Here is a 12,368-nt window from a genome sequence, read left to right as displayed (position 1 = left end):
TCGGTCGTTAGAAATGTGCTTTGATATACCAATATCATATAACCCCCCCACTCACACCCTTCTTGTTTGTCCTTTTTGATTTTGATTTCTAGTTTTTAACCTTTTAACTAGTTTTTCTAATAAAATTGTTTTTACTTCAGTTATGTAAAGCAACTTTGGGTACCTACTAGAAAAGCGCTATATAAATCGTATATATTATTACTGTATATTCCAAAACATTCAGTGAACAAGACTGCAGATAAAGGTACAGTAGTTTATTCAGTGTGTGCATTTGTTAAATATATTAATGTGCAACCAACATGACTAGAATAACACTCACACACACACACACACACACACACACAGTTAAACACACTCAAACAATCCCACATTCATACACATTATTTTTCTTTTTTCTATTTTGATTGACATCCAGTCTGATATGCCAGTACTTTCTTCTGGAATTCAATGCCATGCATGTTACAGCAAACATGAAAACACACCTGGTTGCCTAAAAGACAACTGCAGGAATAAAAAGGACAGAAGACGGTCTATTACGACTACACTGCTTGATAAACAGTTACATAAATAGTTAATAGATCTACGTCAGAGGTCCGTCAGTGTCTTGTGATGGAATGCGTTTGAGCAGCGTTTTTCATTCTCTTCTTCGAATGATTTCAGTGATGTCCATAAAAGATGACACTCATGCATGCTAGTAGCACTATATTCCTGCATGTTGCAAAGCAAATTAGCAGACAGTTTAACCACTTAAACCCTATGAACTTCACTGACCGAAGTCCCCCAGGACAATGTACTTATTTTTTCCTCATTTTTTCCCCCTCTAGCCCATTTATAAGCTCACAACATACCGCGTTGCAACACGTTTTGACTTTTGACAATAAAACAAGTCGCTGAAAAGCAACCTAAAAAAATGCAAAGCAAAGTCATCTCACACCTAGAACCTCTGGAACTGCTTATTGGCTGCAGCTGCCTTGTTACTTGTGAGCATGTTGAACCTCACCGTCTTGCTGAGGGACCTACTGTATTATGACATGCAGAAAAGGGACACCAGGGTTCAAGTGGTTAAAGTGAAGTCAGTGGTTCTCAAACGTCAGTGGTTCTCAAACGTTTTCATTTCAAGGACCCCCAGTTTTGTATGAATTAGGTGCCCATAACTCAGTAAGGGTCCATTTGGTTCCTAAATGTAGATGGGGGCCCCCCCTGGAACCCCGTCAAGGACCCACGTCGGTCCCTGGACCCCACTTTGAGAACCACCGCGTTAAGTGAGCATTTCTCAGCCCCACCCCCGTAGAAATCCCAAAACATCCCTAACATACAGTACAGACGTTGATATGGATGGATTTCAACCTCATTGCAATGCAACTGATAACCGTTAAAATGTAGCCTGTTTACATTCGAGGGAAAAACAAATCTACAGACTTGCGATTGGACGGATTATGGAATGACACATGAAATGTTCTTTTGTATGTGCACCGCCGTGGAAGCATGTTGGTCAAATCATTTCTGCTCCCGCCTCCAGATGATGACCATGCCGGTGGAATCGGCTGACGCCAGCAAACTCTCGTCGCAGTTGAAGCTGACGTCCAGCACCGGACCCCCGTGGCCCTGCAGCTTGTTCACGATGGCCTTGGCGTTGCGCTCCACGTCAAAGAAGTACACACACGCGTCCTCACTGCCGGTCACTGTGCAAGAGAGATGATGAAGTCAATCACTGTGGGTGCAACAGTTAATCAAACTCATTTATTCTTTATTCATTCGATTACTTTAAATAAAATCAAAAATAGCTCAAATAGGCCCGGACCGCTGGGCACCTAGGCTCCAACGCAACCTAACAGCGTGTTGTTGCAGGTTCGAGTCCCAATCTCTACGGCATTATCAGTCTCCCCATGTCCTATCTACTCACTGTATACTATCAATAAAGGTGCTGAGAGCTTGTAGATCTGCTATTTCTTATATTGTCAACGACCACTTACTGGCTGGTTATTCAATGCTGATACTCGAGCGAGGTAAGCAAGAAACATTATTCCTCACTTTTTGGTATAGAACGGAAGGGGGGGGGGGGGGGCGGGGCTTTTAGAGAAAAAGTTGCCATATCTGCACGGCACCCCCTATTTTGAAAGAAATCCCGGCGCTGATTGTGTTAAAAGTCATGTGCTTACCGACACAGGCTCCCTGTCTGAAAGACATGAGGGGGCAGAAGATGCTGTGGACGTGCTGGGAACCATGCTGGATCGGATAACTTCTCTTCAGCTGTAAAGTTCCTTCATTGTCCACCACTCTGCAATCCAATCCAACACAAGAACATAAATACCAAAAAAAATCACGTAGGGCCTATATACTGTACTTCATTAACTAGCACAAATTGCAGATCTACAATCTCACAACACGTCACATCGTGTTTGACCTTGTAGTTGTCATTTTGCCAATAATGACATGCCCAGAATAGAGACGCCCCTTTGAAAATGGTTCATATATATACTTTTTCGAGAAAGTGTCATAAAACGCCATTATTGTTGGTTGTGCGAAAAGGATAATTTAGCCATGAAGGTCAATCTGAAATAACATAACGATGGCATACTGTATGTTGAAACACTTAACCACTTAAACCTGTATATACTTTATTTTTTTTTAATATATGTTTATTGGTAATAGGTTTCAACAATTTAGTACAGTTTGATCATACCATTTTTTTTTCTCCCTCACCCCATCCCTCCCCCCAGTTATCGTCATCATTAAAACAATATAAAAAAAATAACATTAATAATTGAGTACAGACATACAAAAACAAACATACATACAGACATGATATAAACAGTAGGATACAAAAATAATAATTTAAGCACAGATAACAAAAACAATATAAATAACAAAATACAATTATTATTACAATTATGAGTTGGGTTGGGTTATTCGAGTTCAAAAGATAGTCAGTCACAAGTTATGTTGGAAAAGATAGTGTTCGGAACGTTGTCATACATCACCCTCTATACACAGTTCTATCATTATGAGAAAGCAAAAAAACACACATAGTATTGATTCAATTAGTCTGTCGGAAGTACTCTCAGATTCTCAAAGTAGGTAATAAATGGTTGCCAGCTAGAAAAGAACCTTTCTGTTGAACCTCTAATTGTAAACTTTATTTTTTGTATATACTTTTTCATACAACAAATAGAAGAAATAGCCAATCTATACGCCCACACCGTTTTGCATTGCGACACGTTGTGAGCTTGTAGAGCTTGTATTGTCGCTATTTTTAAAGATTCTTTACAGTTTTAGCCTGTAATGGCAAGCCCAAAATACGGAGACTGGGGTTAAAGTTGTTTAAATATGAACATAGCTGGTGTGTGATAACGGCAGGCTGTGTGGACTGACCTATACAGCAGTAGTTTATTGACACAGGCGTTGACCAGCAGAGAGGGGTCCCTGGCCTCACGGCTGATCCAGGATCGAGCAGATATGCTGCAGATGGAGCTGCCTTCACTCACCACCAGGCGCTTGGCTTTGGTCAGCTTCCCTGTGGAGGAGAGAGGGACCATTACATCAACCTGGTGGTTCTCTCTCAAGTCTCAACAAGGGCCACAATTCAACTCACAAAACGAAAATGACGCCGGTGCGTCATCGTGTCAGGCGCATTCGTATATGACTTAGAGGTTTTCATAGGACAACTGTACCTGTGGCCATGTCGAACAGAAAGGAGAAGATGCTTCCCCTGTCATCGCCGGCCCAGAGGATCCTCCCCGGAGCATCGAAGGACAGAGACAACACTCTGCCTGTCAGCTTACTGGAACCTCCCTTCACCTTCTTACCCGTGGAGATGTTCACCACATGGAGGTGGTGCTTACTGTTTCCCACCTGCAGAGGAGGGACATTCGCATCAACCACATTAACACTTTGACTTTGGTTGTTTTGACTAGGGATATATAGAAATAAATATCTCGCTACAGTACTATATATTAGATAATCCCAAATGCCAATCATAGAATGTTTATCGTCGACATGGACTCTGTTTTCGAGTCCATGTTTAATTCCCTTTTATAAAGTGAATTCAAACATATTGCACACTAACTGGCACTAATGCAAGACTCCCACAGGTTGTGTGTGAGCCAACAGACTGATTTCCTGTGTGCGTGGGGGTGTGGAGATCAAGCTGCTGTGATGAGCTCATAATGAATCATCTACAGTCAGTGGCACCTAAAACACAAGGAAGTTGGAACCAATTCTCTCTTCTTTGACTTCAGTATTTATGCAGCTTATGTGTCTCAATTGTTAACCACTTTCACCTTGGCATCCCTATTTTGGGCATGTACTGTAGATATAATCTAATATTTTCTAACATATTCCAACATCATCCAAACATTGCAGATCTACAAGACCTGTAGATCTTTGCATGTTTGTATTTTATATATTGCTTGTTCATTGTACAAATGTTCTGTTCATACAGTATGTGTTTTTCTTTTTTCTATCAAAAAGTTATTAGTATTATTATTATAATAATTATTTTATTTATTTGTTTGTTTATAGGTTAAATGTTCTCAAATAGAAATTAGATTTCCAAATGAAATCTAAGGTTTTTTATACCCGTAATTGATGTAGGTTTAATCACTTTAATGTTTGTTTTTCCTTAGACAAACATTAAAAACGCCATTGACAATGGACAGAGTCTAATGTTTGTTTTGTCACTAACACAAACATTAAATGCCATTAACAATGAACAGAGTTTAATGTTTGTTTTGTCCTTGAAGATGATAAGAGCACCCCTTACTTCACACGGGTGTGATTCTTTTTACTAAATGACGGACAAAACATCAGTAGCAGTCAGAAGGTAGTAGTCAGTAGGACTCAAACGGCTGCAAACATTCTTTTGCATCCGCTCGGATCTACGTAATATTATTATTATTATTACTATATATTTTATATCAAAGCTTACTCACCACAGTGAGGTTATTATTCATGGGCTGGAAGGTGCAGCACAGCAGCTCGCTGGATTCCGGGTCTCTGACCTCACGGATGCAACGGCCGTCTTCAGTATTCCAAATACGGAGCGTCCCATCAAGTGATGTGGACACTATGACGTCATTGCTGAGGGACCATGCAAAGTCTGTGACGGGACCTCCGTGGCCCTTCAGGATCACCTTCACGCTGGGTGGGGGCGGGGACAGAGTCATGATGGACAAGGTACCGTCCAATGAGCAGCATGCGAGCAGGTGCTTGTCATCATTGGCGAACTGCAACCGTGGAACTAAGCAAGGAAAAGGGAGAACACAACCGAAGGGATACTCAATGCATTCCAAATGGATCGTGCTTTAAAAATCCAATCATGGCGATGTCAAGAGCCCGACCCGAGCCCCTTTAACATCCATCATACATTTTAAGATAAATATTTCAAACGTGAGGTACTAAGTTGGTCTACAGTTGGTGTACACAAGCCCCCCCTCCACACACACACACAAACCTGGCCATGGCCTCTTATAGACGTTTGGCCTCCTGCAGAGAGTCATGCTGTAAAAAATAAGTTAGCTTACCGGCAGAGTCCACATGTTGGTCAAAGATGTGGTGCATGCCAGCAAAAGCATAATTCTCGCTCAAGGTCGTGTCCCCAGCCATGGCCCGGCTAGCCTCTGCCACCGAGGTGGGCACCAGGCTGCCCGGAGGCCTGCACAACACACACACACACACACACACACACACACACAACAACGGCAGCATATAATCAGTACGATATGAGTTATAACTGTGGCCTAGCAACAGGATGAATATTCAAATATGATCTAACTATGAGGAGTTACTGCCAATAAATACAACAAAAAGCAACTGCTCAAAGCGCAGCAAATACATCTTCTGGATGCAACTCCTCAAAGACAGCAGAGATTGTATGGAAGCATGTCAGGGGCCGGCCAAAGTACCTCTCATCGTAGACGGCTCTGTTCATCTGGGCCTGAAGCTGGTAAGAACCTCGACTGACAGACCGACGGTGACCACGGGCACCCTGGGCACGAGGGTCCTCCTCGAAGTCCTGCTCAGAAAAAAGAAAGAAAGAACCTCATGTTTTGGGCATGTCATTATAGGCGAAGACTTTCTCAAATGTTTTGAAAACAGCAGCTCTGGCCCAGATGGCTAGCGTAGCCGTCTGGGCACCTAGGCAGCTAATGCCGCCTGGTGTCACGGGTTCGACTCCCGATCCCTACAACCTTTGCTGCGTGTCTACATTTTTCGAACATTTCTTTAATCTACAATGACATGCAAAAAAAGAGGGATGCCTGGGTTTAAATGGTTATGTGAATGAAGACAAACCAACAACAACATATTGGGTAAGTGTGCACTGTGCACAGTGGTGGAAGAAGTTGTACACTTATGTCTTACTTAAGTAAAAGAAGCAATACCACACCATAAAAATACTTTGTTACAAGTTACAGGCCAGTAGTGAAAATTAAAAGTACTAATTAAAAAATATATATATATGTTTTTAAGACAAACCTTTTAGAAAATAGCTAAGCTTGTGAACTTTAGATCAGATATTTCCAAGTAGCCAAAGTATAATATCATTGGTTAGTGTATGATTTTTAATTATAATAATATCAAAAGTAACAGTAATGGAGTAAGTACAATATTTGCCTCTGAGATGTAGTGGAGCAGAAATAGCAGATCTACAAGCTCACAACGTGTTGAAATCTGCTATTTCTATAAAGTACTGAAAAATGGCCATACTAAGTAAATTAAAAGGCAAAGCACCTCAAATCTGTACTTAAATCGAGTAAATGTACTTAGTAATTTTCCACCACTGAGTGAGAGTGCACCAACATGCACTGTGGAGGTGACAGCCATACTCCAATAAACATGAACAATGCCTCAGGCTCTTTCAACCAAGCTGCTCAGATTCATGTGAGTGCAGAGCCAGCATGTGTGACACACACAGTGACAGCAAGTGGACATTGAAGTCCAGTTTGTGCACATGGCTCTCATGTCTCAATTAGCCTGTCTAGTCATTGTACTTTGTCAAACACAAATTGCATCAATGTGATTGTATTTGCATTTCTACACTCAGTTCCAGGTCTTTTAAGCCCAATTCTGACAAGGTTTACCCGAGGAGGTCCTATAACTGTACTGCAACTGTCATAAATCAAAAAAATAATTAAATTAGGGCTGAGCAATAATACCGCTATATAATATTGTGATATTTAATTGTGTCCTTATAACCCGTATAGCCCTAATAACAATCACAGGTCCTCCTCAGGTAGATCTAATCAGGGCATTTGTTATCTCTCTCCCTCGTCTCCCTGGGGCTCTGACCTCCATGCGGTCCAGTGTGGTTCGGGAGCTGCGCACACTGCTGGCCCTGAAGCTGCTCTGTTCGGACAGCGGGCCGTAGCGCAGGGCCAGCAGCTGGCTGCGCAGCCTCAGGTACTGCCTGCGCAGACCCGGCTCAAAGCCACACTTGGCGTTCTCTCTGAGCAGCTGGCTGCGCCGCCGGATGTATTGCGTGCGGAACTGTGGGAACGTAGGCGTGCGGTAAGCATTGTACCTGCAGAGGGAGGGAGAAAAGTCACACATGCGCAAACGATAAATCACAACTGATCTATAAACAATTACAATCAGTTGAGAAACGTCCAATGCTGCTGCCTGAGTGAGTCTCACCTTGCGTCCACTGCCAACACCTGCTGCCAAACGGCAGCCATTCCTCAAGCACTGTGGGGTAGACAGGAAGCCACTGCCAGGGGCAGATCCCTGTCAACAAATACAAAGCTGTCACACCCGAAGGAGGATGATGTTGTCCATACTTATTATTACTTGTATTCTTATAAGTGAGTGAGGTGTCTTCAGGTCATAGTGGTCCAATGCCACTATGACAGCACAATAGTGTCCCTATTCTCAGAATTTTAGCCATGCCATAATAGACAAAAGAAAAGTCTATTTTCAGTCAAGAGATTTGGGAGAAGAAAAGATTATGGGGGTCTCCCGGATGTCTGTACTCGCTGGTGGTCCCTTCATTTCCCCCTCTACACTAAACATCCTTGCCTATAGTATTAACGACGGCATTGCCATAATTAAAGAAGCCAACCTCTTTCTCATCAATATACCATGATCAGATCCAATTGAAACCTCTACCTCTATCTTACTTATGAATAACATCCTCTAGCTACTGTAGCACACCTGACTGACAACTGGCGTACTAGTGGAAATGTACATGTGGTGGTTGGTTAGACTGGTCTCTGTGATGGTATGTTGTTTAATATGCCATGTCCATACTTGACATATTCAATTTATGTCCTAATGGTATGGTTAGGCTAATATGTCACGTGTCCATACTTTGCACACTTTCTCTGTGCAAAGTGCTCATTTGTGAAGTCCCATGATGTGTTGTATATAATGTATATACAGTAGGCTAGGACGGTCATGCATCTGCTGACAACTCCCGGCATGTTCATATCTGTAATAACTGTATCGTTACTGTATATCGTCATTATGATCCGTTTTTATCTGTGTGACCCATAGAGAGAAGTTTATTCTCATTGCCTATGTAGCATTTAGTTCACCTGTGAATAAGTCATGTCAAGTTCTATTTCATGATGACATATACATAACACAACATATAGTTACAAGATGTTCACAAGACATGCCACAACATAACGTAAAACGACATAGCACAAGATATAAGAAGAACCATTTGTAACACAGAGATAGGCATCCTGTAACAAGAGATGTAACCAGACTACCAGAGCAAAGGGAAGGCCAGCGGACAGCTAACACAAATAGCCACACAGATATTAGCCTACTCCTTCCGTATGCATAAACCAACGACCACATTTCTTAACGTTTTCACGAACATTTTCTCATTTGATATGTTGACATGCTGGTGCAGAATAAACGTGGCTCAGAAGCACGGTGACAGGATGTCACAGCGCGACAACAGCATCCACAAATGAAGCATTAAATGACACACTCACCTTCCTTTAGCATTTCTCCATCGCTTGATTTTTTTCTCTGACAGCCAGATCACGTGACACAGGCAGGAAGTAAAGCAAGCGACCGCTCTCTCCGCTGCGCTGATGTGCAAATCATGGGGATTGACAGAGAACAGTGCAAATTATGATCCACATACTTTATAGCCCAGTAAAATGTATGTGTGCCAAAGGTGGCGTTTCATCCATTACCGTTTTTAAATATTATTGTTAATATTATTATATATTATACAATCTCCATTATACAATTCTCCTCCGCCCACAGAAAATAATAATAATGTAGGCATACATTAATAACCTGGATTTTTTTACATCTATGATGAATTGAACAATTGGACCCTCCTCTCACTGTTTGTTAACAGTTTTTGAGTTTTCGTGCTTGAAATGTACTGTAGCCTATTGAGTGTACTCAATGTTCTCCTATAGCGGTTTTATTGTCTGACTTCTGTCTATTGTGCTTTTGTTCTTGTTATACAGTACATTTCCGTCCTCTCACTGTCCCTGTATTTTATCTGTATTCAATTCTAATGTTTAAGATTTTCATGTTCAATATGATTGTTTTTTCTTTACACAAACAAAAACAACTATGAATGTATACATGCCTGGAGAAGCCACTTGCAAGCCCCTGGAGCAGGGGTATTCAATTAGATTAGGCCGGGGGCCACAACTGTAGAATGATTGTGTGTGGGGGGCCGCACTGTGTGCGCGCGAAGCGCGGAAATTTGTGGGTTCTCAAAATGCTTTTTGTGCTCAAACACGAAGATTTATGTATATTTCCGCACAGTAATGAGCAGGGTAATATGTCTATACAGGTATATGCCACCTTAGAATAGATGTAGGCCTAGACCTATTTGACAGTGCATAACATTAACATTGCTTTGACATTAACGACCATCAGCTGGACGGACACACACACACACACACACACACACACACACACACACACACACAAACATTACATAGAGCAGTGATTCCAAAGTGGGGTTCGGGGTCCGGGGACCCCCAGGGTCCTTGAGGCAGTTCCAGGGGGTCCCCAGGGAAATGGTTTGGAATCAAATGGACCCTTATGGGTCTGTAACTCTGAGAGTGTACAAATGGAACCAAATGGACCCTAACAGGGTTTATTATTGTGAGAATGATGGCTTCCATTTTCGCAACTTTTCAGGACTAGAAAGCCTGCAGTTTCTATTAGCTTGGATTCTCCATTGATGTCACTGTTGGGTGGGTTTCTGAACTGCCCACAGCCCTCCTATGTGACACAGACAGAGTAGAAAAAAACGTGTCATTTTATCATGATTATTAGTGAGGACCTATTATATGAAGATAGGTTGAAAAGTGGTCCTTTAATGATTACTGTCATTATGGTAATCTCACATTTAATATCGCACACACCATACCTGTAACTTTTATTAGCCCTATTATTATTCTCAAAAAAAAAAAAAAAAAAAGATTTTTTTTTTTTTTTTTTTTTTCAAAATTCTTCCAGGGGCCACAAGGAGGCGCTCCGCGGGCCACATGTGGCCCGCGGGCCGCCAATTGAATATCCCTGCCCTGGAGGGTTTTTCTCCTTCACATTTTTATGGACCTTGTGTATCATTTCGGAAATATTTTTGTATGTGAAAATAAACAAACAAACAAATTCTGAAAACTGTTAATAAATACTTCAATAAATCAATCAATCAATCGGCAATCAATATTTTTCCCATCACGTTTCTATAAGTTACCGCTGTAGGCCTACACATGAGCGTGCACTGCACACACAAATTCTTACACTATAGGTCCAGGATGGCCTGTTTTTTCAACAAAACATAGTCTACTGTTATCAACACATACATTAAAGACAAATGCACTGTTAATATTAGTTAATTAATTAATCAATCAATTTGTTAATCGGTGTGCACCAAATGGACCCTCATGTTAATGGACCCTTCATGTCAAGGACCCCCAAAAGGATTTAGTCACATCTGAAAAGACGTGTTTCTAAATTATTCAGATTGTTGCTCTTCTGAATTTCTTTGTGGAAAATAAGTGTGGCATCATGACATGTCAGCTTGTAGTTCGGCTATTATTTTGAGTTGGCAAAATATTAAATAAAAGGAAGTCTCCAGGTGCACACTCAGAAGTCAAAACGGCATCATCTATTTTATTATTTTTATATATCAAGGTTTTGGTCATAGACCTTCTTCATCAATCATTTGCTAAATGAAAAATAGGGTTAAAGTGGGGTAAACTGATTGTGATGGACTCATTCTGGGGACCCCTTAGAACCTCTTGGAGGACCCCTGGGGGGTCCCTGGGCGGCTGGGCCCCACTTTGAGAACAACCGCAAGAGTAAAGTCAGTTACCGGTATATTAACACTCAGGAGGATTAATGAATAACCTGATGACAATGTTTTCTTGTGTGGTGAACAATGGACAATGCTGCGTTCTAGTGGCTCTACAATGGTGGGATTATAAAGGCCAGGTGGTTTCGCGTGGCTCAGCAGCCCAGTGGCTGCAGCTGACGGGGCTCTTTTCTTTTCGGTGACGCTTTCCCGAAGGGGCCCTGGTGACACGTCCATTCACAAGCCAGGGCCATAAATGTACGGGTTGAACACCACATTAAGCACTGCATTTTCAAAGGAAGCACTGACTTAGAAGCACAGCCAAAATGCCAGGAACAAAAGGTAAAAATAAATAAAAATAAATGTGTTAAATGTTAATTTCAGTGTCTCTGTTACTGTAGGTCCTACAGGTATGGACTATGGAACATATATGGCTATAGGATTTGTTTTCTTCGAGTTAAGACTTCATATAAATGAAATGAAATATTTCCATAAATAACCTCAAAGGCTGTCACTTGAACCTAAATAAAAAAGAGGCAATTACATTTTATTAAAGAAATGCATTAATTTAAGATGCAATTTGTTTCAATGTGATAAATCTGTATTCTTAATTTACAGGTAATAAACAGGACAAGAAGTCAGCAGCTGCCAAGGTACGAAAATTGGTTTCTCCACCATGCCAAAGCCATCTACATAATATGGTTTCTCTCAACCTGTGAATAATAGGATTAAAAATAATAATTATTGTCATTCTATTTCCTCAGCAACCTCAGAGTCCTAAGGAGAGCAGAGAGCAGCAGCCGAAGAAAGTTGATCAGAAAGGAGATGACAACAAAAAGCAAGGAGGTAAGCATTTTTAGAGGCACAACTAAATCTGTATAATCATAAAAACCCATAAAACATCAAAAGATTTATTTATGTGTATCTCTGCGAGGAGAATCACAAAGAGAAGAATTGCTGTGCTTTGCTGTGTGTCCCCTCCTGTGAATATATCTGTGTGTTTCCATCCCCTAGCAGGACAGCCGAAGGGAGAGAAGCAATAACTTCCAGGCGTTCGTGAAGATGGCTTTGGAGACGCTGCTGGGTT

General features: G+C 41.4%; 1 protein-coding gene across 1 annotated transcript; it reads right to left on the bottom strand.

The window, feature by feature from the left end:
- Positions 1-245: 245 nt before the first annotated feature.
- wdr13 (WD repeat domain 13) lies at positions 246-8,977 on the bottom strand. Its single transcript, XM_080763865.1, has 10 exons — positions 8,943-8,977; positions 7,633-7,722; positions 7,288-7,519; positions 5,904-6,013; positions 5,523-5,653; positions 4,932-5,239; positions 3,672-3,852; positions 3,373-3,514; positions 2,160-2,278; positions 246-1,682 (listed from the first exon to the last, which is right to left on the bottom strand). The coding sequence occupies exons 2-10, from the start codon at positions 7,671-7,673 to the stop codon at positions 1,498-1,500; spliced, it is 1,449 nt and encodes a 482-aa protein (XP_080619991.1). The 5' UTR covers positions 7,674-7,722; positions 8,943-8,977; the 3' UTR covers positions 246-1,497.
- Between the last annotated feature and the right edge of the window lie 3,391 nt (positions 8,978-12,368).

The sequence above is a fragment of the Protomyctophum bolini genome (genome assembly GCF_963924005.1).
Source record: "Protomyctophum bolini genome assembly, chromosome: 5".
In the NCBI taxonomy this organism is placed as follows: domain Eukaryota; kingdom Metazoa; phylum Chordata; class Actinopteri; order Myctophiformes; family Myctophidae; genus Protomyctophum; species Protomyctophum bolini.
This window is presented reverse-complemented; position numbering and strand designations above follow the sequence as displayed.

Bases quoted from the DNA above. Each gene is read 5' to 3' on its own strand.
- wdr13 (XM_080763865.1), bottom strand. From the start codon at position 7,673: ATGGCTGCCGTTTGGCAGCAGGTGTTGGCAGTGGACGCAAG. The intron at 3,515-3,671 runs GTACAGTTGTCC...TCTCCTCCACAG, and splicing joins TCTGTTCGACATGGCCACAG to GGAAGCTGACCAAAGCCAAG. The intron at 1,683-2,159 runs GTAAGCACATGA...TCTCTTGCACAG, and splicing joins CAGACAGGGAGCCTGTGTCG to TGACCGGCAGTGAGGACGCG.